The 26,862-nt window shown below is 33.0% G+C and overlaps 1 protein-coding gene across 3 annotated transcripts in view; it reads left to right on the top strand.

Moving 5' to 3' along the window:
- GALNT13 (polypeptide N-acetylgalactosaminyltransferase 13) overlaps positions 1–26,862 on the top strand; it is a 644,946-nt gene that overhangs the window by 487,012 nt on the left and 131,072 nt on the right. For all 3 annotated transcript variants that reach the window (XM_074303430.1, XM_074303431.1, XM_074303428.1), the window contains exon 10: positions 20,443–20,541. In XM_074303430.1, coding sequence (XP_074159531.1) covers positions 20,443–20,541 — 99 coding nt within the window. The remainder of the gene's footprint in view (positions 1–20,442; positions 20,542–26,862) is intronic.

Below are 26,862 nucleotides of genomic sequence, written 5' to 3'. Positions count from 1 at the left end.
AGTTTCAATGTGGGAGAGGGAGACTTTCTGGCCACAAAAGAAAACAATTGGATTCTAAGCCATCAAAACTTAAACAATGAACAAAAGAGGCTTGGTCTGGGACATATCATTGGTTATTGAATTAAAGCCAGGTAAATTTGAGTTTAAAAGAATAGTCAAATAATTTCATTTGAATCGCCATTGTCTTTTTATTAAAGAGTTTTTCAGAGTTATATTTCAAGAAATCATAAGGGACAACTTCACAGGAATAAAAGTAAATTGTCCCAGTTGTTTGGAAAACTAAAATAAATAAATACAAATCTAGAGCATAAGTCCCCAAATATCTTTCATTTTTAAAAATTTGACTGATATGACAATTAATAAATTAATTATTTTAAGTACAAGTGTCATTTTTATTATGTTGGCTCAGCCTACTGATGAGCAGTTAATACTTCTGACTTTATTCGCATGAAAGATGTTTTGTAATTGTGTTCATATAGTTCTTTAGTTTGACTTGGCAGATAGACTCCCAAGTTTGTTATATTTTCTGCAATTTCTTTAAATGAAAATCCTCTTTCTATTACTGTTTGCAATCTTCATCAGAACATTTTTTTTGCCCCCTTCTTCCTTCCACTGTCCTTAGACAGAGAATCCTAAAGCTGCTACTTCTGACAGTGCCTTTAATCTCCTGTCTTCCAAGCTTCACCACTACTCTGGTGAGATAGATCTTTTCTGTTGACTTCCAAAGTTTTCTTGGACTGGAAAATCAATTCATCCAGTTTTTTGTAGATTCTGACATGTTAGGATTACTAGGTGAGAACTCAGGTTGTCTGGATAGTGACAAGGTGAGAATTCAGGTTGTCTGGACAATTACAAGGTGAGAACTCAGGTTGACTTGATAGAAGGAGCAAGCTCATTGGCTGAAGTGGTTCTTCCCAGAAGCCCTTGCATTATCCCACGCCCATTCTCTGGGAGGATAAAAGAGAGGACACCCAGAGATAGAAGAGGTCTCTGCATTACATCAGGCCTGACGGGGCTCTCTGCAGGAAGGGAAGTCACTTCTCTGGACAAGAGTTAACAGCAACTGCCTGGAGACAACGGTTCGTTATAGGAAGAAGAATCTGTCGGAGAGTTTTGAGTAGAAGACACAGCAGATCTCTTCCCAGAGAGCGATCCAGCAGCTTCTGGAGACGACAGCTCGCTACATTTGGCGTCCACACGTGGGGCAAGGACTTTTGCTTATTCTGACAAGAGGAGCTAGACTGGACCTGTCCGCAGCCCTTCAGACGCTGATGGCAGCGATGCCCCTCCTGACCGTGACACCAGAGACACCAGACACAGTTCCAATGTTGCAGCTGAAATGGACTGTTTTGGGTGATACGCAATATAAAGACTGTAAATGGACAATGGGCCTGCTTGCTTCTCCCGGGGCCACTTGCCATATGGTGGCCTGGGAAGAGGCTTTGCCCTATGCTTTCTATTGAAGGACTATGCTTTTAAATTAGTGGGTGAAAAACCAACACACCCACCTGCCATTGTTATTGAGACAATGTTACTGGACATGACTTTGCTTATGTGCACCTGTGAAACTAGAATTGTTCTAGAATTGTGAAAAGTGCAATAGAGAATTGTGATAAGCTAGAATTGCTCTAGGATTGTGAAAAGTGCAATAGAGAATTGTGATAAGCTAGAATTATTCTAGAATTGTGAAAAGTGCAATTGAGAATTGTGATAAACTAGAATTGTTCTAGGATTGTGACAAGTGCAATTGAGAATTGTGATAAGCTAGAATTGTTCTAGGAGTGTGAAAAGTGCAACAGAAAATTGTAAGAAACTAGAATTGGTCTAGAACTGTGATAAATGTAACTAGAATTGTGACAACCTACCTACTGATATTTGTTAACTAGAATTGTGATGTTTTACCTTGTTGACTTCCCACCTCAGTGTTGACATCCTACCTCATTGGCATCCAATCTCTTTGGCCTATTATCTCGAGTATGACTTTGATGAATGGGTTGAACATTTGGGCCACTGTTGAGCCTGGTTCTCATTGTCATACTTCTGTTTACTGATCTGCTGCTTTGTACCTCCTTGGGCATAACACACTGTCATCTCATGGATCAAGTGAACTATAGCTGGTGCTAAAAGTTTAGCTTGGTGAGATGTGCGGTTCCCGCAAAACAAGAGAAAGGGAATTGTAAGGGCCCTTTAAATGGGCAGACACAGTGCATCGGGAGATTGAGGCCCAGAAGTAATTTCTGTGGATATTAGGACTGCCCTTGGGCGGGATCCTGGCCATATTGAGATAGCTTCATAATGGGTGACTCTCTCGCTGATTGGCTGTGTGTGTGACCTCACAGGCCCTATGTAAGCCCACTGCAGGCAGCAACCGCCCTCTTTAACCTCCTGCTGTTCACCCTGGCTCCCCAGCCTGGGTGGCCAAGCCAAGATGGGTAGCCAAAAGAGGTAAGGGTTTTGGTAGTGAACACATGGGTCTTCTGACCAGGTGTTCACTCGGGAACCAACAAGTCAGGGCATCAGTTAGGGCATTATGTGAGTAGGTATAATAAAGGCTTTTAAGATTACACGTGGTTGTTCTTGAGTGCGCTACCGGTTATTAAGCTATAGATTCAAGAGATTGTGGCCAGAGACCTTAGAAGGCCTCAGAGGAGGCGAGCCGGGTAGAGCTCACACTGCAAAGGACAGTGGTCAAAGGTACTCTGGTGGGTCTAGGACAGACTAGTAATTGTAACTGCCAGGAGAGCACGTTACATGGACCATAGCAATTTGGCGCCCGAAAAGGGACAGACACAATCCTGATTCCAGTGGAAAAGCCTCCCATCCAGATCTCAGTCTCTCTGACCCAGAACCTTGAGTAACGCGGAAACTTTGTTAAAAGATTAAGTGAACGTGTTAATAGATAAATAAGGAACTTAACTTGTTAAGGGCTAAACCAGGAATCTCTTATAGCTGAAATGGGGCAGATGTTAGCTATATTCAATCCCTGGACCTCAGCCGACTCAACCCCAGCCCCAGAAGCAACCTCAGCTCCACCCCCATTCAGGAGTGGTACTATAGAGAGTATAATCAAGATAATTGAGGAGCAGAGTTTACTTGTAACCTGGGTACAGATTGCTAAACTCTTGGCTGCATTAAGATGCACATCCCCTTGGTTCTTAGAGAAAGAAAAGATAGATGTAGATAAATGGAAGCTAGTGGGATATGAAATGAAAGAATTTCAAGAAAAAAATGGGCCTCGTTCAATTTCTGCAGAAGTATTTTATATCTACAACATAGTTCAATTAGCCTTAAACTATCAAGCAAGTTGTAGGAGAAGGAAAAGTTTTAAAAATGAACAGAGGAGGAAGTGTGAGGAAAAAAGGAAAGATCAAGATCTTGCCCTAGAGCAAGAAGATTTAAATGAGGAATTATGGTATGATTCTCTTGAAGAAGCTTCAACTCTGCCTAGAGAACAGATTATTGACAGGCCCACATCAACCCCACCTTCAGAGGTGGAGGAAGAAGGAGGGGAAGAGGCAGAAACACAAACAGAATTGCCTGTGAAGCAGCCTAAGCCTGTGACAAGATTAGAAAAAGCATTGGTTAAAGCTAAGAGAAAAGGACAGGATATAAGTGATTTTATACATGCATGTCCTGTGATTGAAAATATTGACTCTGTAGGTCAAAAAAGGAGAAGATATGCACCTTTAGATTTGAATAAAATTAAAGATTTGAAAAAAGGTTGTACCCTTTATGGGGCTACATCAGCTTATGTCAAAATGTTACTAGATGGTTTATCTTATGAAGTCCTAACCCCAAATGATTGGAAATCCATAGCAAGGACATGCCTGGAACCTGGAGAAAATTTATTATGGCTTGCGGAATTTCATGAATTATGTAAAATTCAAGTCAGATGCAATTTGGAAATAGGAGTTAACACACAATTCACTTTTGAGCACTTAGCTGGTGAAGGTCAGTATGGAGAGAATTCGGAACAGATTAATTATACCATGACAATATATGAACAAATTGCTAAGGCTGCAATAAAAGCTTGGGGTGTCCTCCCTGGACAGAAAGATCGCGGAGAGGCTTTCACTAAAATACAGCAAGGTCCCAATGAACCTTTTGCAGATTTTGTGGGACGTTTGCAAACTGCTGTCAAAAGAACTATTGGAGAAAATTCAGCTACAGAAATAATGACCAGACATCTGGCTAAGGAAAATGCCAATGAGATTTGCAAAAGAATTATATGGGGATTAGACAAAGATGCTCCTTTAGAGGAGATCATAAGACGCTGTGCTACAGTGGGAACAAATGCTTTTTACACCCGGACAATGATGAATGTGGAAAGACAGGGTCCCTCCTGGCAAGGGCCTTCTAGAGAAACTCGGCGATGTTTTCAATGTGGAAAAATTGGGCATCTAAGAGCTCAGTGTAGCTATGGAGATACAGTGAGAAGACAGGGTGAGAGAAGACCTAAAACCCCATGTCCAAAATGCAATAGAGGACTCCATTGGGCATCAGAGTGTAGAATAATTCAGGGAAATAGGACGAGGGGCCCAGGTCCAGGGCCCCAGGCAAAAAAGACTTGGGGCATAATGGCAGCTGATGTTACACCCAAAGAGCCTTTAGAAGGTCAGGACTCTGATTTGATCAAGCAGCAGAAAAGCAATCACATGGCAGAAAGGGATTACCTGATAAGTGAGCCAAAAGGCAATCAGATTGCAAAAATGGATTACACTTGGGGAGAATACAGGCCTTTTAAACCAACAGGGCTGTATCCAGTGCAAACAATTCCAATGTAATTGCCAGATGATGAGAAGAGATTTAGAAAGTGGTAAATAGAAGGTAATTAGATAGGTTAACTGCCTGGGAGAGAGAGTTTGCTTGTATTTCTTCAGCAGGAGAAGGAATCAGATGGGTGCCAACGAGTCGTATTCGCCTTGTCCATCAGAGAGAGACAGAAAAAGAGAAATACCTCAAAATAAAGGAGAAAATCTAAGAAACATCTTACACCGAAAGAGCATGGCTAATAAAAAGACTATTAAAGAACTTTAAAACCAGCAGGAATCATTGGACTTCCTCACACAAGATGAGACTAATGGACAATGGACTTATGGACATTTATAAATTTTCAATTTATGATTATTTGATTATGTTATTTGTTATGTATTATGTTACTATGTTACCATGTGCTTATGTAATTTATGTAATTATGTGTAATACTTCCCATATTGATGGATTTATGTTTCAAGGTCATGACTGTCCTATGTTCTAAATCAAAAGAAAGGGGGAGATGTTAGGATTACTAGGTGAGAACTCAGGTTGTCTGGATAGTGACAAGGTGAGAATTCAGGTTGTCTGGACAATTACAAGGTGAGAACTCAGGTTGACTTGATAGAAGGAGCAAGCTCATTGGCTGAAGTGGTTCTTCCCAGAAGCCCTTGCATTATCCCACGCCCATTCTCTGGGAGGATAAAAGAGAGGACACCCAGAGATAGAAGAGGTCTCTGCATTACATCAGGCCTGACGGGGCTCTCTGCAGGAAGGGAAGTCACTTCTCTGGACAAGAGTTAACAGCAACTGCCTGGAGACAACGGTTCGTTACAGGAAGAAGAATCTGTTGGAGAGATTTGAGTAGAAGACACAGCAGATCTCTTCCCAGAGAGCGATCCAGCAGCTTCTGGAGACGACAGCTTGCTACACTGACACTCCAGAATTCTATTAAGGAAGTATTTTTGAGTTGTTTGGAGGAAAATTTGAAAGAGCTTACCTGAGTGCCTCTCTATTCTTCATCTTGGTTCTGCCTCTCTTCCCAGGTTATTTTTCCTTTCTGAATCTGATTTTTCTTGTTCAAATCTTGTCTCAGACACTTAACACTTCTTGATTGTGTGAAATATTATTATGTTATCTCTGCCTATCCCTCAACAATTGACATTTTTCAGATTGTTTAGATCTGACTTGTATAAAACATTTTTTACTTGTTTACATATAGTTCCTGGGTTTGATGTTTTATATGGTATATCAAAATTAGAAATGGAATTCCTCTTTCTATCTCTTGCTGCTGGGCTTTGTTCATAATATGTAGAAATGTTGTTGATCTATGTAGTTTCATTTTATATCCTGCAACTTTGCTAAACCTGTTACTTGTTTGAAGTAGCTTTTCCATTGAGTCTTTAAGATTCTCTAAGTATTATATATCATATTATCTGCAAAGGGTGATAATTTTGTTTCCTTTACATCTATCTTAATAGTTTAATTGTTTTTCTTCTCATTGTTAAAGCTAACATTTGAAGTACATTATTGAATAATAGCCAGGTCTAGGTATCAGTACCATATTTGTATCATGAAAGGAATTTGGCATGACTCCATCTTCACCTATTTTCATGCAAAAAAATATAGTTTTACAATTAATTGTTTTTATTTGTTTTATAGAAGTCACAATATCCATCTGGTTTTTGAGATTTTTTTCTTAGAGAGTTTATTAATGGCTTGTTCAATTACTTTTCTTCTAAAATGGGATCATGTAAGTATTTTATTTCACCATCTATTAATTTGGGCAGTTTATAATTTTGAAAACCTTCATCCATTTCACTTAGCTTTTCAAATTAATTGGCTGGGAAAAATAACTCCTAATTATTGTTTTAACACTAGTAATTTGTTATTTGTGTTTTGTGAAATCAAATCAAATTTTTATTTATTTTCTTGTTTTCTTTATTAACTCATAGCTTTCTTCCTTTCAATTTTATAAACTATTTTGATTTTCAAAATTTCTAATTTTGTGTTTAATTAGGAATTTTAATGTATGCTTTCTATACCTTTTTAGTAGCATGCTTAGTTACAAGCAGTTCACATTAATTTCCAAGTGTTCTTTCTCTGAGAGTTGCTGGTTCTGTATATCATTGATCAAATGGAACTGAATTGGATCTTCTCATTGCCGAAGATATCCAGTTACATCAGAGTTTATTCTCATATAGTCTTGTTGTTGAAGGATATAATGATCTCCAGGTTCTGCTCATTTCATTTAGTATCAATTCATGTAAGTCTCTCCAAGCCTCTCTGTATTCATCCTGCTGGTCATTTCTTACAGAACTATAATATTCCATAACATTCATATACCAAAATTTACCCAGCCATTCTCCAATTGATGGGTATCCATTCAATTTTCAGTTTCTAGACACTACAAAAAGGGCTGACACAAACTTGTTGGCACATACAGGTCCCTTTCCCTTCTTTAATATCTCCTTGGGATATAAGCCCAGTAGTAACACTGCTGGATGAAAGGGTATGCACAGTTGGATACCTTTTTGAGCATAGTTCCAAATTGCTCTCCAGAATGGCTGGATCTGTTCATAACTCCACCAACAATGCACCAGTGTCCCAGTTTTCCCACAGCCCCTCCAATGTTCATCATTATCTTTTCCTGTCATCTTAGCCAATCTGACAAGTGTGTAGTGGTATCTCAGAGTTCTCTTAATTTGCATTTCTCTGATCAATAGTGATTTAGAACATCTGTTCATATGACTAGAAATAGTTTCAATTTCTTCATCTGAGAATTGTCTGTTCATATCCTTTGATCATTTACCAATTAGAGAATGGTTTGATTTCTTATTAATCAGAGTCAATTGTCTATATATATTTGGAAATGAGGTCTTTGTCAGAACTATTAGCTGTAAAAAATGTTTTCCCAGTTTATTGTTTCCCTTCTAATGTTGTTTGCATAGTTTTGTTTGTACAAAAGCATTTTAACTTGACATAATCAAAATTTTCTATTTGGTTATCAATAATGATCTCTCATTCTTCTTTGGTCACAATTTCCTTCCTCCTCCACAAGTCTGAAAGATAAACTATCCTATGTGCTCTTAATTTATTTATAATCTCATTCTTTATGCCTAAATCATGAAACCATTTTGATCTTATCTTAGGGTACAGAGTTAAATGTAAGTCCATGCCTAGTTTCTGCCATACTAATTTCCAGTTACCCCAGCAGTTTTTGTCAAATAGTGAATTCTTATCCCAAAAGTAGGGATCTTTGGGTTTGTTAAACACTAGATTGTTATACTTATTGACTATTTAGTACTGTAACTTATCCTATTCCACTAATCAACTAATCTATTTCTTAGCCAGCACCAAATGGTTTTGGTGACTGCTGCTTTGTAATATAGTTTTAGATCAGGTAAAACTCGGCCACCTTCATTTTTTTGTTTGTTTGTTTGTTTGTTTGTTTTTTTTGTTTTTGTTTTTGTTTTTTTGTTTGTTTGTTTGTTTTTTTCATTAGTTCCCTTGAAATCCTTGGCCTTTTGTTCTTCCATATGAATTTTGTTGTTATTTTTTTGGGCCATTAAATTAGTTTCTTGGGAGTCTGATTGGTATAGCAATAAATAAATATTTACTCTAGGGAGTATTGTCATTTTCATTATATATGTTCAGCCTATCCAATAGCATTTTTCTAATTGTTTAGATCTGACTTTATTTGTGTAGAAAGTGTTTTGTAGTTTTGCTCATATACTTCCTGACATTCCTTTGGCAAATAGATTCCCAAATATTTTGTATTATTGACAATTATTTTAAATGGAATTTCTCTTTGATTCTCTTACTGTTGGATTTTATTGGTGATGTACAAACATGCCAATAATTTATGTGTATTTATTTTGTATCCTGCAACTTTGCTAAAGTTGTGGATTATTTCTAATGGCTTTTTAATAGAATCTCTGGGGTTCTCTAAGTATACCATCATATCATCTGCAAAGAGTGATATTTTGGTTTCCTCATTACTTACTCTAATTCCTTTAATCTCTTTCTCAAGTTTTATTGCCAAACCTAGTATTTCTGATACAATATTGAATAGTAATGGTGATAGTGGGCAACCTTGTTTCACTTCTGATGTGTTGGAAAGGTTCCAGTTCATCCCCATTGCATATGATGCTTATTGATAGTTTTAAATATATGCTCCTGACTATTTTAAGGAATAGTCCATTTATTCTTATACTCCCAAGTATTTTTAATAGGAATGGATTTTGGATTTTATTAAATGCTTTTTTTTTGCATCTCTTGAGGTGATCATATGTTTTTGTTAATTAGGTTATTAATATAGTCAATTATGCTAATAGTTTTCCTAATATTGAACCAACCCTGCATCCCTAGTATAAATCCTACTTGGTCAAAGTAAAATAACCCGGGGATGACTTTATGTAATCTTTTCCCTAATATTTTATTTAAGATTTTTTGCATCAATATTCATTAGGTAGATTTCTCTATAATTTTCTTTCTCTGTTTTCAGTCTATGTGGTTTAGGTATCAGTATCATGTCTGTGTCATAAAAGAAATTTGGTAGGACTCCTTCAATTCCTATTTTTTCAAATAGTTTATATAGTATTGGAGTTAATTGTTCTTTAAATGTTGGGTAAAATTCACATGTAAATCCATCTAGTCCTGGGGATTTTTTCTTAGAGAGTTGATAAATTGCTTGTTCAATTTCATTTTCTAAAATAGGACTGTTTAAGTAATTTCTTTCTTTCTCTGTTAATCTGGGCATAAAGTTATATTTTGAAGGTATTCATCCATTTCATTTAAGTTATCAAATTTATTGGCCTAAAGTTGGGAAAAGTAACTCCTAATTATTACTCTAATTTCCTCTTCATTAGTGGCAAGTTTTCCTTTTTCACTTTTAAGACTAAAAATTTGATTTTCCTCTTTCCTTTTTCTAATCAAATTTACCAAGGGTTTATCTATTTTGTTGGGCTTTTTTTCATAGAACCAACTTTTATTTTTTTTATTAATTCAATATTTTTTTACTTTCAATTTTATTAATCTTTCCTTTTATTTTTAGTATTTCAAGTTAATGTTTGACTGAGGGTTTTTAATTTGCTCCTTTTCTAGCTTTTTTAGTTGCAAGCCCAATTCACTGACTTTCTCTTTGTCTGTTTTATATAAGTAGGCTTCTAGAGATATAAAATTCCCCTTATTACCACTTTGGCTGCATTCCAAACATTTTGGTATAAGGTCTCATTATTGTCATTTTTCTTGGGAGAAATTATTAATTGTGTCTATGATTTGCTGTTTCACCTAATCATTCTTTAGGATGAGATTATTTAGTTTCCAATCATTTTTGGTCTATTTTCCCCTGGCTTTTTATTGAATGTAATTTTCATTGCATCATAATCTTTACAGGATGCATTTACTATTTTTGCCTTTCTGCATTTGCATTTGAGGTCTTTATGTCTTAATATATGGTAAATATTTTAATAGATTCCATGAACAGCCAAAAAGAGAGTGTACTCCCTTCTGTCTCCATTTAATTTTCTCTGAATATATATTATACCTAGATTTTTTAGTTTTTAGTTATCTCTTTAACTCCTTTCTTATTTATTTTGTGGTTTGATTTATCTAATTCTGAGGGTGCAAGGTTGAGATCTCCCACTGTTATAGTTTTGCTGTCTATTTCTTCTTACAGCTCTCTTAACTTCTACTTTAACAATTTAGATGCTACACCACTCCCTGTATATGTGTTTAATACTGATATTGCTTCATTATCTATGGTACTCTTTAGCAAGATATAGTGCCCTTATGTCTTTTAATTAGATCATTTTTTTTTCCTTTTTCTTGATCTGAGATCAGATTGGCTACTCCTGTTTTTTTGACTTCACTTGAAGCATAGTACATTCTGCTCCAGATTTTTATCTTTACCCTGTATGTATCGCCCTGCTTCAAATGTATTTCCTATAAACAACATATTGTAGGATTGCATCTTTTAATCTAGTCTGCTATCCATCTCTGCTTTATGGGGGATTTATCCCATTTACATTTGTAGTTAAAATGACTAATTCTGTATTTCCTTACATCTTGTTAACCACTTTATGCTTTTCTCCTTTCCTTCCCCCTCACTCCCCTTCCCTCTATTAGACTTCTGAGCACCACTTGCTTCACCCAACCCTGCCTCCTTAGGATCACTCCACCCACCTTAGAGTCCCTCCCCTTTCCTTAACCCTTTCCCTCGCAATTTCTGGGTTTCCTTCTATTTAGCTTGCTCCTTTTCTTTTCACTTTCCCCCTCCCACATATCAATGAGATAGAAGTTTCTCTGTAAATTGAATATGTCTAACAGTTTTCTCATTAAGCCAATTCTGATGATAGTAATTTACAGACTTTCTTCATCCCCCTCCTTTCTTTCTCTCACATATAATAGGTTTCCTTTGCCTCTTTGTGAGATGTAGTACCTCCATTTTTCCCTTTTTCTGGTACAATTTGCTTTCCACGTCTACCTTTTTTTAAAAAAATATAACAGTAATACCAAATTATACATGTATTATTTATGTATATTTATAATAGAAATATAGTTCCCAAGATTTCTTTTTACCTTTTTATGTTTCTCTTGAGTCATATATTTGGAGATCAAACTTTTTATTTAGTTCTGGTTTTTTCATCAGAAATAGATGGAATTCACTTATTTCATTGAATATCCATCTTCTTCCCTGAGGGGGGAAAAATGCTCATTTTGGCTGGGTAAGTTATTCTTGGCTGCATACTAAATTCCTTAATCTTTTGGAATATCAGATTCCAGGCCCTTCTATCCTTCAATGTGGACACTGCTAGATCCTGAGTAATCCTTATTGTGGCTCCTCTTTATTTGATTTTTTTTTTCCCCTAGCTACTTGTGGTATTTTTTTCTTTGGTCTCATAGTTCTGGAATTTAGCCACGATATTTTGTGAAGTTTTGATTTTTGGGATCTCTTTCAGTAGGTGATCACTGAATTCTTTCAATGTCTATTTTACTCTGTGTTTTTTTAATATCTGGGTAGTTAGCTCTCTTTAATAATTTCCTAAAAAATAGTGTCTAGGCTCTTTTTTCATTATAATTTTTAGGAAGTCCAATAATCCTCAGATTATCTCTCATAGATCTATTTTCCAGGTCTGTTTTGTTGTTGTTGTTGTTGTTTGTTTGTTTGTTTTGTTTTGTTTTTTCCAAGTAAGTATTTAACTTTTTTTTTTTTTTTTTTTTGGTTTTGCTTGACTGATTCATGGTGTCTCCTTGAGCCATTCATTTCTATTTGTTTTATTCTGATTTTTAATTAATTATTTTCTTCATTTACTTTTTTAATTTCTTTTCATGTTTCTCCAATTGAGTTTTTAAATCGGTTGTTTAGTTCTATGGAATTTTTTTCCATTTTGTCAATTTTAATTTTTGAGAGGTATTTTCTTTTTACAAGTCAATAATTCTGTTTTTCAGGGAACTTATTTATTTATCCACTGTATCTTTTAATGAGAAGGATGTCTTATCCAGACCTTCTTGTTGAGTTTCCCTTTCCTTTCCCCATGTTTCTACTGGCTCTCCTTAAGAGCTTTTAAATTTTCTTCTATGAGAGCTTCTGTGTTTGGGACAGATCATATCCCCTTTTGGAGATTTTCTAGAGACAGTCTGTTTTTAGTCTCCTCAGGGTTTGAAGTCTGCTCTCTATCAGTATAGAAGCTATCTATAGTTAGAGATCACTTAAACTTTTTTACTCATTTTGACAAAAAAAGAAACAAAGAAAACAAACAAACAAATTAAAAAAAAACAAAACTAACATAGGTCTGCTTTTGGGGAAGTATGGTATTATCATGCTTCCTCTACAGACAACAGGAAGTAGCAGTGAAGCAGCAGTGGGATAGCCATGGTGGTGCTGTGTCTGCAAGCACTTGTGCTCTGAGAGCATGCTCAGTCAATCTGGGTGTTGGGTGGGTGTGGCCAGGTCTCAAGAGACTCTAGAGCAGGGATTCTCAAACTACAGCTCCCAGTCAGATGCAGCAGGCTGAGGACATTTATGCGGCTACTGGGTTATGGCAAGTGGGCTGAGGAGCAGAGACAGAGTGTGAGTTTTTGTTTTCACTATAATCTGTCCCTCCAACAGTCTGAGGGACAAACTTTAAAAACTTTGATAAAACTCAAACTTTAAAAAGTTTGAGGACTACGCTCTAGTGTTTCAGGCTTATGGTCTTTACCCCGTGTGTATATAACTTCTCTGCTGATCTACTGGTGCTGCCAGAGCAAAGTAGCTCACACTGTGGTAAAGTTCTCTCCACAAATTTTCTGCTGGCTGAGCCATACCTCTCCTGTCTGCTCAGTGTGAGCTGCCTTCTCTGCTCTTACTGCCAACTTTCCTGAAGCTATGCCTGGTCTAATCATCCCTTCCCATGAACAAAAACAGACACTTTCTGGTGAATTTCAAAGATGTCTTCTGTTGATAATGTGTTGTGTTCCCAATATTTGTGGGTTTTTTCAGTCAAGCACTGATTCCGAGGACTTTTATAAAAGAAGTATTCTTAGGGCAAGGAACAGCTTAGATAGATGTGTGTGTCATCTTCTCCATTTTGGCTCCATCCAAGCAATTATTTTCTTTAATTGGCTTTTATATCTTCTCTTCCATTTGGCTAAATCTACTTTTTAAATTTATTTTTGACACACATTGCTTTATGAATCATCTTGGATGAGAAAAAGTCAGAGCATAAAGTAAAATACATGGCAGAGATAAAAAAGATAGAAAGAAGCATATACATATGTTGACTTACATTCAGTGCCCTTACTTCTTTCTCTGAATACAGATAAAATTTTCTGTCCAAAGTCTATTGGATTGCTTTGAATGACTGAATTACTGAAAAGAGCCAAGTCTTTCATAGTTGATCATCACATACCATTGTTGTTATGGTGTACAATGTATACCTGGTTCTGCTTTTTTTGCTCAATATCAGTTCATGTAAATTTTCATGTTGGTTTTTTTCTGAAACCATTCTATTTGTTATTTCCTGTAACTTAATAGTATTACTTTACAACCATATTCAGCTTGTTCAGCTATTCCTCAAATGATTGGAATCCTTTCAGTTTCCAATAGTTTGGTACCACAAAAGGAATTGTTTTATATATATATATATATATATATATATATTAATATATTGGCTCTATTTCATTTTCTTTGATTTCTTTGTGATACAGACCTAGTATTATTAGGTTAAAAGGAATGCTGATTTTTGTCAATCTTTGAACATAATTCAATATTCTTTACCAGAATCTTAGGGCCAGTTCACAATTCCCTAAATCAATACTAAATTATTATCCCTATTTTTCTGCATCACTATAGAATTTGTCATTTTCTTTTTTCTATTATATTAACCAATCAAATAGGTGTGAGGTCATACTTCTGAGGTGTTTTAATTTGAAAGGAGATCTTATAAACAAAACCAAAAGATCTTATCCAAGAACAAGTCATTGTTGCAAAAGTGAATTAGAGTCTCCATTTTACCATATCCTTCCAAATTTTTTTTCCCTTTTCTCCTTTAGCAAGAATCAGGAACTTTATACATCTAAAACATTGAGGAATGGGGATTTAGTCTATTAAGAACTTCCAAATGATCCTGGTTCCTATTTTCTTTCCCGCAATATAAATTGCTGAAGAAAATCATTTGGGGGAACTTCAGAGGAGTCAAATCTTTTCTCAAGTCATTAGCATAAAACCTTAGCATTTGATTGGTGTCCTAAAGAAGTTAATTATAGCCAAATTATGCTGGTCACTTAAAATAATTTCCTTCTGCTTCTAGAAATCCAAAAATGTTTTACCCAAAATAGTACAGTTGATATAGTTTAAAGAATCCCAGTATCTCTTATTAGATGAAGATTAATGGAGTAAAATTTCCTATTTTAATTTAAAAGAGTACTATTTGTTTATATGATATCAACTTCAATTTCTTCTCCCCAAAATTTCATTGCCACTAAAATATATAGTAATATTATTTATAGTCTGTCTATGGAAAGGAGCATTTGAAAGGTAATATTTCTTTCCTTCAGAACTATAGATTACAGTCTTGAGCATAGGTTACAGAAACTGAAGTTGCATCTAGAAAATTTTTGAAGGGAAACCACAAGGACTTTATGAATTTTTAGTATATTATTTATAAAGTTCCTAATATTTCTTTAATGTAGAGAATTTTTGTCCTAAATTATGCTATGCTGTTGTTCTATAGTTTTCCATTTTTTAAAAATGTGTCCTCAAACTAACCCACTTATACACTCATAACTATTTCCATGAAAATAGGAAAACACAAAAGTAAACCACCCTTTTTTTGTAAAGAATGAAGGCATTTGCATATACATAAAGAAAGCCATTTAGTTAATGAGCTTAGATTTAACAACTGACAATAGCACTATAATAACAGCACTATTATTAACAAAACATCATCTTTTTTATGCCTGCAATTAAACTGTGATAAATGAAAAAAAAGTTATTTTTCTTCCTATATTTGTATTTCCATTTAAACTATCTGAGCCTATATTCCATCAAATACCCAAGTGACTTGCCATCTGTGTTTTTTTTAAACTCTAAGCTCATGCCTTTCTCAATTCCCAATAACAATTAAGAGTTTTCCTCCCAAATATTTTCTAGTCACATGTGATTATTTTCAAATATGACTTGATTTGATTTGATATTGATAAATAAATATATTACAGTATTGCTTTGACAAGCACTATTTATAAATTTTTTGCTGTGGTGTTGGGGAAAAACAATAGAAATCAATTCTTTCAGATGTTTTGCTCTTTTTTGTAACATCCCATCAAAGATTAATATCATTGTTATCAAACACTAGCACCTCTATTTGCTTATATCTTCAAAAATAATTGAAATATTATTTTATCCTTCCTATAGATTACATGTAGTTATAAATGTGATCTGAAAAGTTATGCATTTACCTTAAGTTAAAAACTGGAATTAGACTAATGAAGCACATGCCTTTTAAACTCAATAAGTGAATCATAATGACATGATGAAATTTTGCTTTGTAACTAAATTCTTTATTAAACTAGCCTTTTAGTTGAAGTTTTAGCAAATCGGGATCCAAAATACATAACTAAATATTTTTAAAGTTTTTATGATAAGACTAATGGTTTGAATTAACATCTAGAGAGCCAAAGTTAAAAAAAAAAAAAAAAAAAAAAAAAGACCTGGATTCAAGACGTTATGATACTGTAACTATAGGCAAGTCATTTAACTTCTTAATGTCCCAAGTAATTCTCCACAACTTTAAATTACAAACCTGCATTAGGAGAGAAAATTTCTTCATCAACAGTTCTCCAAAGCAGTGAAATCAGAGTTTGTATACATACATCATATATGCACACACGATAGGAATATGCAAAACATATATGCATATATATACATATATATATACACATATGCTTTTCTTAGTATTTCCAAATATGTTTATATACAAAAACATATGTGGCATGTGTATACTCAATCACATATTTATTTGTTTACATATATATGTGTGATTTTGTATAGTCACTAAAATAGATGAAAAGACAATGAAAACAACCCTCTTCCCTTAAGAAACTTATGCCTATTCTATAAAGACATTTCCAGAGAGAACAGAAAGAATGAAAACTTGAGTGTTAAAGATATAAAAATCCAAATTACATTTGTTTTATAATCAGCTTTCAAGTCATTTTAAAAATTACATCCCATATTACAAAAAAATCCTATACATAACTTGATGGAAGGTACAAGTTTCTTGCTTCTGTTGTAGTTCTCATTATATTTGTGATATAATAATAATGGCATTAAAAAAATATTTATAGATACTGAACAAGAAAGCCAATAGTACAAAAGAAAGAAGAATGGATATTCAACCATTCTTACAAGAATAGAATTCATAGAAATTTATAGTCAGAAAGAAGTAGTCATAAAGGTAAGCAATGGTGGCAAATGCAGAAGCAAGGTAACATAACTTGATCCTATATATGTCATCAGTTAGCTATTGAGATGAGTGTAGCCTTCTTTACATAGCATAACATATGCTGTGGACTAATAACATTTTGAAGCTTTTGAAATGATATTGTTTCATATAATGGATGCAATTTGCCTGTACCAATGATTTATTTCTAAAAATATTTCAATTGCCTAGAGATTGGCTCTAAACTAAGTGAAAAGTATAGATGGGCACTGAATAACATAGTACGTTTGTTTGTTTAGTTGTGTGTTTTTTTTTCTTATCAGATGTTAATCTTTAGAATATGTTGTAGAGAGTAACAGGATTTTTAAATAAAATGTGCTTTTATATTATCACAATAGTTTTTTTTTTTACCTTTTCTTATTTCTGGTTATCCATTAAGTTATCTTTATTATTGACCAATTCATGTATTGACAAGAGCAAAAGCAATAATTGATATGCCAGTTTGACACACTGAGTTCTTAATAGGACTTTCGGTTAAAAAAAAGTTATATAAAAGAATATAAATGTGATCTGTTTAATTTTATTTCTGACCATCTTTGAGTGCTATGAGTATATCCAGAAAAAAATCTAATAAGAATAGTGAGCAGTACTCAAGTGCCCAACTATATAATCAAAAAAAAAAAAAATTCAAGTTAGCTCCATTAGGGATTATCAAGAAAAAACTGTTAACTAATTTTGTGTTTTGCTGAAAATGATCAAATTATACATCATATCCCCACATTGCATTTGAAAACAATCTGACAGGCAGCATCCTTCTCACAAGATTTGTTTGCTACCATCATTCTGGATTTTAGTATGGTTACATAATATAGTCTCTTACTATATATTTGTCAAAAATAAATGCAACATAGTAAAAGAGAAATGGAAAGAACCCATTAATCACCAAGGATAAAAACTTACAGTAATTTCAGAGGCAAGTTTCAAAATTAAAGAGTTAAAGAGTTATAAGTTATAAGTTAAAGACAATATATTGCAAACAAGAAGAAAAAATAAATGAGTATTATGGAAGGACAATCAGATTTCACAGCACTTAGCAGCTTCTATACTAAAAGACCATATAGATCTTATAACACTATATTTCAAAGAGCAAACCAAAGAAGTTGGAGTTTTAATCAAAGAATAACTTACCCAGCAAGTTGAATATAAACCTGAGTGGGAAAAAATGGATATTTGATTAACTGAAATATTTTTCAAATATTTGCCCAAAAAATGAAACTCAATGGGAAATTTGATATAAAAGATCCAAAAGGAATATAAGGAAATCATTAAAGACTATAAGGCACTGATAAAGTGTAAGCTTATGGTATATGAAAAGATCATTAGCATCCTTAAAACTGCTACCATTACTAAGGCAGTTTAAAAAAGATGGGACATGGGAGGAACTTTTGAAAGGCCAGATTTTGTAGGATTAGTTGGGTAGAAGTGAAGATAAGGGATGGAATTTTAAAGGGATGGGCAAATTGGGAAATAAGATTGTAAGAAGAAAATACAAGGTAACAAGGATAAGATAAAAAGACAAGCAGAGAAGAAAAATAATTAGTAAAAATAAGATGGCAGGAAATTCATAGCAAGTAATTAGATCTTTGTCAAATCTATAAAATTATGACATCCCCCAGGTGATAAATGGTCAAAGGCAATTTGACCAATAAGCAGTTTACCAATAAATAAATCTAAATTGTCACATAAAATGCTATAAATCATTATTATTAGGGAAATACAGGTTAAAACAACATTGAGTTTTAATTTTAAACCTATGGCACTGGCTAAAATGATATAAGAAAGTGATAAATGCTGGTGAGTAATTAGAAAAGTGGAGAAACTGATTCACTTTTTGATTAATTGTAAAATAGTCCAACCATTTTGAAGAGCAATCTGGAACTATGTCCAAAGCACTATTAAATTACCTATACCTCCTGACCCAGTAGTACCACAAGTTGATCTAAAGCAGCTCTCGTTATGGTGATAAAGCACCAGAAATAAAGCACAAAGAAGCTTATCATTTGCAAAATGGCTGAACAAGGTATGATATATGATATTGATGGAATATTATTTTGCTATAAGGAATTATGCACTTGATGATTTTAGAAGACTATGGAAATACTTGCATGAAATAATAAAGAGCAAAAGGAGCAGGACCAAGAGAACACTATGTATACTAAAAGTAATATTCTTTTAAGAACAACTTTGAACAAATAAGTTATTCTGTCTTTTGCAAATACCCAAATTAACTATAAAGGACAGATAAAGAAATATATTATTTGCATCCATAGAAAGATGACAAATAGAATTATGTATACAATAATGTATATACATATAGATTTTGGTACTTATTTGTATCTAATAATAGCTATATTTAGGATGGGAGGAGGTAAGTAAAAGAAAGCATTTTACACAATAATTTTATTATATATTTGAAATGAATTCTAGTTGTTCTTAGTAGATTTGAAGTTTCATGTATAATCATCTATTTTATTGCACTATATTATGAAAATGTATATTTTCTTCCATAAGTTAAAAATAAAATTAAAAATGAATAAATACATAATGGATTCATCTGAAAGCCTAGTGTGATGAATATCTGTATTTTTAAGAGTGCATTTAAAGAGAGAAAATAATCACTAGAAAATTAGCATGTCACTACTGAAATAAGAAGACCTGAATTTTTATATTCTATTTTCATTTTAATTGTGAGAATGAGTAAACTATCTTTATTAAGCACTTTTAGCCAAATAGCTTCTATGTTCTAATGATAAATCCTGTATAGTCATCAAGTTTTAACCATTTTCCACAATTACAAGTTTCTACAAATTTTATTTTAAAAATCTGTGCTTATTTTTAAATATTATAAATAGATGTGTGCTAAGGTACATTGAATATTGATCTAGAAATTGGATAATGACTTAGAAATCCAAATAGAAAAATAGAAAGTAAATTCCTTATTCTTCCAGTTTAGGGTCTTGCAAAAATAATAAATAAATAAATAAAAAATTTAAAAAAATAAAAAAAAAAAGAAAACCCAAAATATCAAGTGCTGGAAGAAATATCCATCTGGGGAAACTAGCTCACTCAATTTCTGGTGAACAGACCAATAGCCGGTAGAAATGCCTTAACTGGGGAAATCATAGAAGAATATATAAGAGAGAAGAAATTTCAGATAGAAGATATATAGGAAACCATGTATTTCCTTAATGTTTTAAATTATATTCAATATCTTCCTGTAAACAAAGTAAGAATCAGACCAGTGATCATTAAACTAGTCACCTTTACTTTTTATACCTCCCGATGGTATTGTAGAGGATTCTCTTGTAAATGTAAGAGATCCTTTCTGGAAAATGCACAAAGTTGGCTTGAGTAGATTGCCATCTGGTGGACAAATTAGATATCATCTCCCCTAACTGCCCATATTATTATGATAATGATTTTCTACAGGCTTAAGAAAGATATCATATAAGGCAATATAGGCTTATTAAATTTCTGTAGTGCTCAAAATATCACATAGTTTATCCATAAAATGTCCCACAAACAATATGGTATACATGTTATTATTACTTCATTTTACACATGAGGAAACAGATTACAGAGTTACTGAGTGTCAAAGTTAGATTTGTATGTAGGTCTTCCTTATTTTAAGTACAGTACTCTTGTTCACAAAAATAAACTTTAGAGCTTGATTTCATTGGTTTCCAAAACTTTTTCTTTTCTCTAGATAAGAAATGTTGAAACCAACCAGTGTTTAGACAACATGGGCCGCAAAGATAATGAAAAAGTGGGCATGTTCAACTGTCATGGTATGGGAGGAAATCAGGTAAATGCCATCTTATAAATGAGTATCATTTCTTACGTATTTCAAAATAACATTTGGTCTTGAGATTACATGTATGTGTACACATACACACAAAGATAAATACATATTTGTTATATTATTTATTGCAATAGCATTACTATTTAGTTTTACTACCTATTAGCATACACAAATCTAGCATTAATGTCAAATTTATGTATACTTGGTGGAATGAGTTACACAAAGAAAAATAATGTAATTATGCTCATCCTTCAAACTTCATTATATCTCTAAGAAATAGGGAAACAATTTTCTCTGAGCTACAGTTAATTTGCAAAAAGCTAAATCCTGGAATATGTGTCAAAATACCAAGATATATGTCAAACTTAGGGGATCCATCAAACCAACCGCATATTATTATCTAGAAAAAATAAGACATTTGACATTTTCCTATTTTGGGGGGGGTTGGGGGGTTCTTTATTTCTTTTTTTTTTCTCTGTGGAAACTTCTGAGTGTGAGTGGTTATGAATCTCATTTATGAGGCTTCTTAGTCTTTAATGATTTAAGATAGTTGATCCAATGTCATATGCAAATAAGAACTTTTCCATTTCTAAGAAATCTTTCTTCCTTGACATACAATGAAATTTAGTTTAATTCAGTTTTTAAGGAAAAAACAGCATAAACAGGTAGTAAATAGCAAAACCAGATTTCACTAGAAAAAGCTGTGATCATTTCCCCTACCTCTCTTATTAACATCCTCAAATTTTGTGATCTAGTTTCAAAAATTATCATACTGGAATTGGTCACTCCAATGATACTTTTTTAAAATAGTTTTTTTTATATTGTTATATGCAATGTTCTACATCCATATACCTAGGCCTTGACAAAGGAATGGATGAGATGTCCTCTCATACCTTTTTTTGGAACTAAGTTTAATCTTTATAAGTTTACAATATTTAGTTTTTATTGTTATGTAGCTTTTAGTATTTATACTTTTATAATCATCTTATACATTTTCCTAATCCTACTTTTCATACTTCATATACATTATATTGCTTTCCATACTTTTATGTATTCATTATGACCATCATAATATACTCAAGTATATTAATGCATCTTATTTTATTTTGCTATTCACCAATTGTTGGAAATATATTAAGATTTTATTTTTTTTCTCCCTCAAAAAAGTGTGGTATGATCTTCAACAATGAGATGAAACAAATCAGTTCCAATAGAACAGTAATGAATTGAACCAGCTACACTCAGCAAAAGAACTCAGGGAAATAAGTGTGAACCACTACATAGAATTCCCAGTCCCTCTATTTTTGTCTGCCTACATTTTTTATTTCTTTCACAGGTTAATTGTACACTATTTCAAAGTCCAATTCTTCTTGTGCATCAAAATAACTGTATGGACATGTATACATATATTTTATTTAACATATACTTTAACATATTTAATATGTATTGATCTATCTGCCATGTGGGGGAGGGAGTGAAGGGAAGGAGGGGAAAATCTGGAACAAAAAGTTTTGCAACAGTCAATCCTGAAAAAATTACCCATGCATATGTCTTGTAAATAAAAAGCTAAAATTAAAAAAAAAAGAAAGAAATAATAGGGGAGAATTCTGAGAAGAAAGGAATAAGCCAGGAAACACTGAGCATTCCAAAATTCTCCACAAACAAGATGAAATAAATATCACCTAAACATGAAAAAGTATGGTATGAATATTTTAGTGCATATGGAGAATTTTTCTTTGTTACTGACTTCATTGAAAGAATATGTTGAGTTTTGGAATATCTACATGTAATTTTATAGACATTTTAGTCACTATCATTGCATAATTCTTAAATCAAATTTCAGAATGGCTGGAATAATTTGCAGTTCTACCAATAAGGCATTAGTGCCAGTTTCTTTGTACAACACTACCAACATTGACTATTAATACCTATGATTATCTTTTCAAATTTCCTGTATATAAAGTAGTTTGATATTGACTTCATCATTATGGATTTAGAACATTCCTTTATGTGATTGTGAACAGTTTTGTTTTGTTTTTGTTTTTGTTTTTTTTTTGAGAAATATAGGGATCATATTCCCAATCAAGCAATAGTTTTTGATATTCTGCATTTCTAGTTGTTATCTATGCAGTATAAATACCATGTCCTTGCAAAAAATTAACATAGTGATTATTTCTATCCCATTCTTTTATTCTAGATTTATTAGTTTATATTAAATGTTTTTTTTTTCAGTTTCAGTTATTCAAAATAGTTTATTTTATCTTTAGTAATTTATTCTATCCATTGACTAGGTAAGAGTTCATCCCCTACTAATTACTATGAAAAATATGAAAAGCTTCTCTTCTCAGCCTATTATGGTATAAACCTAATATTTTGTTTGCATGTCAATAAATTAAAATTTTGAATTTATTACAAAATATGGCATAAAACATTTATATAATCACAGTTTGTCCCAGAGTACTTTCAAGTTTTTCTCCAAGGCACTTATAAAGTAAGGAATCCTGTCTGAAGTAACTTATAATTTGTATATTTGTTTGACAATGAGTTTTGGAATTAAATTATTTTTGACATTTCCTTAGCTAACTTGTTACAGTGACCTTTTTTTCTCCTTGGTCACCATGTATCAAATGGATTTTGAGGATTTACAATACTGCTTTAGGTCTGCAAGCTCTGTTAACCTTTCTAATAATGAATAGCTAATTCTAATAGCCTTTCCCCTGTGTTCATCTCTCTTGATCTCTCTGCAACATTTAACATAGCTAATCTTCTCTTTCTGCTACGTACTATCTGCTACCTAGAAATTTCCAGAACATTGTTCCTTCATTCTTCTTCTTGCCTAACTGGCTATATCTTCTTCATATATTTTGATGCTTATAGAGATGGTTCTACTGTGCTGAGATTTTTACTATTTTAACAATGTAACACAGAGTTTTCATCTGGTGTATTTGCATTATCTAGATATAGTAAGGATATTCCAATGTCAGAGATATAATCTACAAATACCAAAATAACTATATCATCCATACTAAAGAAAATTTAAAGCAGATCTAAATAATTTACTTTAAAAATAATATTTATGACAAAACAGTTTTATAGGCTGTTCCTAAAATCATTCACTTCACTGGACTATTTCTGTAGAGTCAGGAGGGTCATTCAAGTAATATCAAAAGCAAGAAAATAAAATGAAAACTTCCTATAGGAATTGCTTAACACACTAAACAATCTTTTTTGCTACTTACTCAGCTTCAATATGCTTATGCATAAATTCAGTCATTACATCATTGTCATTTCATGGTTTTTATGTTCAAATTTAGGCTTTGGGAATTATTAGATTGGGGTTTATTCCAACTCAGTTTGTGAAGAAAATGAGCTTCATCTCCTTATATTCTGAGCTAACCTTTACTGGTTTTCATTGTTTTCCTGTTATGTTTCCATGGAAGCAGACTCTATTGTTGTGGGTGATGATTATTTAGTTTGGAGATTTTTAAAGTGTTCCTCTACTCATAAAAATAATCATATCTTATTGTTGTTCATGCACAGAAGATAGAAAAGAAGTTAAAGCAACATGTGAGCCATTGAATTCAGTTATCTTTCCAAAATATCATATTTTACCATTTTTGATAGTCATGTCATAGATTTTATATTATTTAGATGTGAGTTTTGATATTTCTTTAACATTCTTAGAGATTTAAATAACAAACCATCTTTATTATAATAGATGTTTTTTTGCCTTAATCACTCCAAAAGAAACAATCTATTTCAGACCCAGCAGGCCAGTTTGGAGAATAGAGAGTGGAGGGCGAGACATTTTCATGTTAAAACACCACCAATGGTTATCTTAATGTAATTAAAAAATAGATTAATGTTCTATACTTCATCACTTTGTGCTTTGTTTTCCCACACTCCTACACTTATGAAACCACAAAACTTGACATATTAACCAGAAAAATATAGAGCCACTTTTCTAGGAGTGTTTTAATTTTAGTGTTGATCTAGTACATAGGGGTAGACTAATGACAATTTCCTTCTGAGTTCACTTTGAGGTCTGTAATTTTACATTGTTTTGCTGCCTATCTGAGAGACTGCTTGTAACACATCAAAGATCAAACTTCAGAATAGGAGTAAATGTTTATAAAGAAAATTTATTTATTTTAATATACATTATTTTATGAATCATGTTGGGAGAGAAAAATCATAGCAAAATGGAAACACCATTAGAGAGATAAAAATAATAATAATAATAATAATAATAATAATAATAATAATAATAATAATAATAACCACCAGAAAAAAAGAAGTGAATGTAGCATGTGTTGATTTACATTTAGTCTCTTAAGTTCTTTTTTCTCTGAATGCAGATGGCATTTTCTGTCCAAAGTCAACTGGAATTGCTTTGGATTACTGAACCACTAAGAAGAACTTTTTTTTTTTTTCATAGTTGATCATCACACATTCTTGTTATTACAATGTATTGTACAATGTATTCCTAGTTCTGCTGGTTTAGCTTAGCATGCGTTTGTATAAATCTTTGCAGGCCTTTCTAAAATCATCTTGTCCATTATTTTTACAGAACAATAATATTTTTATTTTTATTTTTTTAATTAATAATTTTTATTATATATATATATATATATATATATATATATATATAATAATATTATCCCTTGTATTCATTTTTCCAAATTATCCCCCCCTCCCTCTATTCCCTCCCCCCGATGACAGGCAATCCCATACATTTTACATGTGTTACAATATAACCTAGATACAATACATGTGTGTGAATATCATTTTCTTGTTGCACAATAAACATTAGATTCCAAAGGTACATGCAACCTGGCCAGACAGATATTAGTGCTAACAATTTACATTCACTTCCCAGTGTTCCTTCTCTGGGTATAGTTATTTCTGTCCATCATTGATCAACTGAAGTGAGTTGGATCTTCTTTATGTTGAAGATTTCCACTTCCATCAGAATACATCCTCATACAGTATTGTTGTTGAAGTGTACAGTGATCTTCTGGTTCTGCTCATTTCACTCAGCATCAGTTGATTTAAGTCTCTCCAGGCCTCTCTGTATTCCTCCTGCTGGTCATTTCTTACCGAGCAATAATATTCCATAACCTTCATATACCATAATTTACCCAACCATTCTCCAACTGATGGACATCCATTCATCTTTCAGTTTCTAGCTACAACAAAAAGAGCTGCCACAAACATTTTGGCACATATATGTCTCTTTCCGCTCTTTAGTATTTCTTTGGGATATAAGCCCAGTAGTAGCACTGCTGGGTCAAAGGGTATGCACAGTTTGATAATTTTTGGGCATAATTCCAGATTGCTCTCCAGAATGGCTGGATTCTTTCGCAACTCCACTAGCAATGTATTAGTGTCCCAGTTTCCCCACATCCCCTCCAACATTCATCATTATTTGTTCCTGTCATCTTAGCCAATCTGACAGGTGTGTAGTGGTATCTCAGAGTTGTCTTAATTTGCATTTCTCTGATCAGTAGTGATTTGGAACACTCTTTCATATGAGTGTATATAGTGTCAATTTCTTCATCTGAGAATTGTCTGTTCATATCCTTTGACCATTTACCAATTGGAGAATGGTTCGGTTTCTTATAAATTAGGGTCAGTTCTCTATATATTTTGGAAATGAGACCTTTGTCAGAACCTTTGTTTTTAAAAATATTTTCCCAATTTGTTACTTCCCTTCTAATCTTGTTTGCATTAGTATTATTTGTACAGAAACTTTTTAGTTTGATGTAATCAAAATCTTCTATTTTGTGATCAATAATGATCTCTAGTTCTCCTCTGGTCATAAATTCCTTCCTCCTCCACAAGTCTGAGAGGTAGATTATCCTCTGTTCCTCTAATCTATTTATTATCTCCCTCTTTATGCCTAAATCATGGACCCATTTTGATCTTATCTTGGTATATGCTGTTAAGTGTGGATCCATATCTAATTTCTGCCATACTAATTTCCAGTTTTCCCAACAGTTTTTTCCGAATAATGAATTTGTATCCCTAATGTTTTAATATTTTATTATCTTGATATACCACAACTTGTTCAGCTATTCTCCAATTTATGGGCATGAACTCATTTTCAGTTCTTTGCTACCAAATTTGTTATAAAATTTAAGATTTCTTTGGGAAACATACACAGCTATGGCACTACTGAGTCAAAGAATATGCATAATTTTATAAGCCTTTGGACATAATTACAAATTGCTCTCCAGAATAATTGAATCATTTCACAATTTCACCAGCATTAATATACCAGTTTTCTCATATCCTCTCCAAAATTTATCATTTTCTTTTCCT

Source organism: Sminthopsis crassicaudata, chromosome 3 (assembly GCF_048593235.1).
Source record: "Sminthopsis crassicaudata isolate SCR6 chromosome 3, ASM4859323v1, whole genome shotgun sequence".
NCBI lineage: Eukaryota > Metazoa > Chordata > Mammalia > Dasyuromorphia > Dasyuridae > Sminthopsis > Sminthopsis crassicaudata.
Note: the sequence above shows the minus strand (reverse complement) of the source record. Positions and strands in the feature narration are given on the sequence as shown.